Here is a 5,272-nt window from a genome sequence, read left to right as displayed (position 1 = left end):
TTATGACAATGAAAGCTCACAGCAGGAATAATTAATAAACGGCGCTGCAAGCATAAACGTTAATTCATATTTTCTTTTTGAGAATCTGTTTTCTGAGAATTCACACTAATGTTGAAATTAATAATTAATTATGTTCATTGCGCTTCTTCGATTTATTTTAACAATGCAAATTAACACCATAGATTACTTGATTGAAATAGTAGTTGTTATTGAAAGATATCTCTGTATACAAATTAACAGAAGAATCTTCAAACAAATATTGTATTCACAAATCGATCTCACTAATTTTCATTCCATACGAGTGCTATCGCAATTATTTATTCACGACGATTTATTCGGTCAATATATTTCGTGAGTCATCGTCATATAAACTAATTTCAATGAAATTACATGTAATTACGAAATTTGTTCATGAATGCGCATGTATCGATAAATGTATCGATGATCAAGGATAGTTACAATAAAATCCGAGAAAGGAGCAATGAAAATTTTCGATCGGAAACTTTTCAGGCACGTAGGGCGAGCTGGCTCGTGTTTGAAACCGCTTTTTGGCACGCTTAGCACACCCCTATCATCATTATCCATCCTATTCATCCGCCGCCCTATCAACCACCGACGCGACGCTACTTTACCCCGTCGCGTTTCCCTAAGACGATTAAATAGATTAGACTGCGACCGCGTCTAAAATTGGCAGTTGTTCGCAAGGTTGTTGCTCGATATTCACGCTTGTTCCTCGCGCGATTTCTCTTCCGGCCTCCAACACCCTTCCCCAACCTCCTTAGTCATTTTGAATGGCGCGCGTTACACGACAAAGGAGCGCCCAGGACACGAGAGATCGCTCTGTCCAGAGATCGCTATTAGTCAATAGCATTAATAATGGGACAAGCTGGTGAGTGGACGCTTCGCGCAAATTATTTTGCCAATCAATTATTCCTGGTAGTCATGTCGCTCTCGTCAGGCGCTTGAATGCTGTCCGGACCACTCGATACGTCAGAATAATCGATCAACTGGATAATTTGCTTCGATAATTGGCCGCTCATGTAAATTACTCGAATGTCGAATCATTCTCGCGTCGATAACGGCACATCGGTATCGAGTGGCGATCGAAAGAAAAATGCCAATTCGATGAAAAATCCGATCGATAGATCGGCAGATTTATCAGATTTTATAAATTTCCGGTTATTTTTTATCTGATAGAAATTTAACAGGTGCATATTCTTCAGAATGTTAGATTTGAATGCAGATAGAAAAAAAAATTTGATAGCAAAAACCTGACGAGAAGAGATGGGGGGGCATGTTTAGATTATCTTAAAGATATTTCCCTTCGCCGTATCAACATGAATACGGGCATGAAAAAGGTCTCTCGCGCCATGTCCCGCGGTATACCGAAAAAATGGACGCGCGTATATCTCCCCCCAAAAAAACACGTGTAAATATATAAATATGCCGCCGTACGGGGGTTGACGTTGGTGCTGGTACATGTATGTAGGTAATATGTATAATGCCAAACGTGTGCAATGTATACGTATGTATAGTGTAAATGCGTGGTGTACCTCAATGTGTGTAACGCATCCTCCTCGCGCTGTAAACGTCTTCTTATATAAAATCGGCAGTTCGGGCAGTTCGACGTCTCGCCGCACGACTCTAGCCTTACGTATGAAACCAGATTTACAAAAATACGGTGCGCGTGTTTTTCGCGTATTTGGCACTTTTTCACCTCTCTCTCGCTCAACCTCTCGTTCTACCTTGCTCGCTTTGTCCTGTCACTCTATCCCGTTCTCTCTCTCTCGTTCCCTTTCACGCTCTGTTTCGATTTCTTCTGCATACATACAAACACACGCGTACAGATGCACGCTCTCTCTTTCTATCTCCCTATCTCGCTATCTCATTCTGTCACGAAAGCTCGCTTACTCTCGCTTACTCTTATATACCATGCAGTCGCACGCCCTTATCTCCATCTCGAAGGGTAGCCGGACTAAAGTTTAACCAATTCGCCCTCTTCGAGGAGGGAAAACGGTAATTCCGTTTCCGCGGATTTATCCCCGGAAGAGCCACTCGTTCGTGACCTGCTTGTCCCATTGTATCTCCCTCACTTGCATGTTCATCCTTGGAGTTATCCGGAACCACGTGTCTTTGGCACTGGCGATCGAGAGAGGGTTCCTCTTCCACGTCGACGCGAAAATCGGCAGTTTCGATGATGGGCGGCCGCGAGGAACGGCAAGGACAGCAATGACGATAACGGCAACGACAGTGATGATAACAACGGCCGCGGTGGCAACGGCGGCGACGACGGCGACAGCGACGACGGCGGCGACGACGACGGCGACAGCGACGGCGACGGCGACAACGACGGCGACAACGACGGCGATGGCAATGGCAATGACGGCGTCGAAGACGACGTGGATGACGCTGTCGGCGATGCCAACGGTGGTTCAGCCGCCGTTGTGGACGCGGCACCGCGCCGCGCGAGATCGTCGACTAGTCCTCCTCAGGGCCCATATTCATCAGCATCATCTTCTTCTTGGCGATCTTACTGTACTTGATATCGATCGGCTTCGTGGTATCGTACAAGCTCGGCGCTTCAAAGATAATAAACGCCGTGCCGAGCACGCAGGTCAGCGTGAAGATCCAAAGAAAGATCCTGTCGAGCACCATCGCGACGTACTTCCAGTCCTCCTCCACCTGGGAACAATTAGAAGGAAATGTGTGTCGCGATTAGATAGTCATTTCCTAACGTAGCGATCGATACATCGTGTCGTATAAAAAAACATATACGGAAAGAATGATTCTGCTGATCTGAAAATTTAATTAAATATAGATTTGAAAATAATTATGAAGGACTCAAACTATCTATTCATATAAGGTTTTACGCTCGGCTCACTGGGCTATCCGCCATTACTGATTGTCACAGTTCAAGTGTACTGGCGCAGTACTGTCTAAGAGTGGTATTCATAGTCAGTTCTTATAGTCAAAATCATCTTAAGTTCTGTCTTGTGTCACGAATCAATCAGAGGGCCGCATTAGCATCTTAAGATATTACTTAGATCTTGAAATAAGAACCGATTATGAATACCGGCCTAAATATTGAATAATAACTTGGGCCCAGTACTGGCAGATGGTATTGACTCAATTATTTTAGCCAGTCATTTGCCAATGATGGTTCAGTTTTGGCTGACAAAACTTCGATCGTTGTCAATTGACAGACTGATTCCTATAAAAATAATAGATACTAAAATGTTAAAATTTTTTGCAGCATTGTTATCAACACTTAATGTGAAATTTTCACGTTTCGTCCGCAACTTGATTAAGTCGAACTTCAGTGCAAGTTTTTATGTTGTTCCGTACAAAATCTGACAAAAATTCTTATATATTTACAAAAGATTTAATGAGTTATAGGAATTAGATTGCATTTTATTTTTTATACAATACATTTAAATTTATCTATCAGAATTCACAATTAAAAATCGACTGTGTCTTTAAAATCTAACAAAATTATTTTAAGATCTGTATTTGTTACATGCCACGTCACTTTTGTCGCGACTTTCTAACATAAAGTTTTTCTATAGTCTAGACATTCCTAATAAACCTTGATCCTGCTATTTACTTCACTTGATTTTACTTTTATCGTTTTTGTTCTTTTTTTTGTCCACCCTTAAAACTTTCTTCGAATATTCATTCTTACTTAATATTTTATAACTCAAAGAAATTCTTGAGTCTGCAAAGAGATTCTTGAGTCAAGCCTAATTTAATCCTCACCACACACACATTTTTGATATTAGATTATTGGTTATTATTCAACGAAAAAATTCTACCTCTTTTATCGTAGTGAAGATCTCTCTAATTCTGATCAAATTAGTTTGTTCTCGTCAGCTGCTAGTAACACATCTCTGATTTAGTTTATAAGTTTGCCTGATTCATATTGAATAAAATCTAATCAGAAGACAATGTCCTCTATTTTATTATATTTTTTATTATATTTTTATATATTACGTGCAACGTGCACGTAACACATTTAGCTAAATTTTTAAATAATATACACTAAAATTATTCTTTCTGTATATATGTCTTTGTTATTTATTTTTAATTATTCAACCGTACGATATATTTCCTTGGTTTTAAAAGTTGATATCAAATAATGCATTTTCCATTCCAATGGCTTCGATTTCCTATGGCATACATCGAAAGAAAGGCATGGAAACTTATACTGTACAAAAGTCACATATGGATCTCATAAAGACAAAAGAATCTTCTGGATCTTTGCGAAAGTCCCTAGCGCATATTGAGTATCAACAACTTGGGTGTATCTGTTACCCGACTTACAGTGCTATAAAGATGCGTTTCTTTCTCGCGTGATTCGCTGAAACACTTTCACGCACAGATCCAGCAACATGCGAAGGAAAAGATGATCGATCCCACACGTTAAAGGGATGTATTGACTCCCTTAGACTCCCTTTGCGACAAGATGGGAGCTGGAGACGATAAAACAGTCACCCAATACTTTTATGATACTTCCATGAGGACAATGCACCGTGCCGTTATATAGAACTCGCTACCTACTTGTATCACTATTTCTTCCCCTCATATTTCTTTCCCTTTCTGCCTGTCGCGACACCTGACAGAGAAACATCGCTCGCCTTGAGAGCACTTTCAACGTGTGATCTCGTTCTGTAGGGTCGGCATCCGTTTAACCGCCGATGCTGAATAAATCATTAGTGAGCCGTGAAAGAATGACTACGTTTCTAGGCGACATCGGAATATAATTAAGGGCAATAAAAAGTTAATGTCGACAAATCTATAGTATATACAAAAAATTGAGAATATATTATTATACACTAAAAAAAAATTTATTAAATCTTAACATATTTCTTTGAATAGTACTAATGTAAGTAAACATTTACTTACAATAAATAAATATTTACTGAATAAAAAAAGATAATTAAATCAAATTAATCATTTTTGTAAAATAAATATATTTACATTTAATAAGTATTTACTTAAAATTATTCGAACAAATATTTATTAAAATTAGTATTTTTTACAGTGTAATTAGTTAAAAGAACTAATTAGTACAAATAAATTAATAAAAAATAAAATTCTTAAGCCTCTATACAATAATATTCAACGTTTAATTATTTTTCAAGTTTTTTTCTATCACGATCGGATTATTCAGGACTCTTTAGAATAAAACTGTCTCTACCATTCTGCGTTTTTCATTTTATTCGTGTAAAAAAAAAACCATCCCTTTTGAGATCATATTCGATTTCAGTAGTAT

General features: G+C 38.7%; 1 protein-coding gene across 1 annotated transcript in view; it reads right to left on the bottom strand.

Annotated features, from left to right (window-relative positions):
* Positions 1 to 2,478: 2,478 nt before the first annotated feature.
* LOC108689289 (acetylcholine receptor subunit alpha-like 1) overlaps positions 2,479 to 5,272 on the bottom strand; it is a 92,254-nt gene continuing 89,460 nt past the window's right edge. The window contains exon 6 of the mRNA XM_018196011.1: positions 2,479 to 2,682. Coding sequence (XP_018051500.1) covers positions 2,479 to 2,682 — 204 coding nt within the window. The remainder of the gene's footprint in view (positions 2,683 to 5,272) is intronic.

Source organism: Atta colombica, unplaced genomic scaffold, assembly GCF_001594045.1.
Source record: "Atta colombica isolate Treedump-2 unplaced genomic scaffold, Acol1.0 scaffold268, whole genome shotgun sequence".
Classification (NCBI taxonomy): Eukaryota; Metazoa; Arthropoda; class Insecta; order Hymenoptera; family Formicidae; genus Atta; species Atta colombica.
The sequence above is the reverse complement of the archived record's forward strand: the minus strand, read 5'-3'. Positions and strand labels throughout refer to the sequence as shown.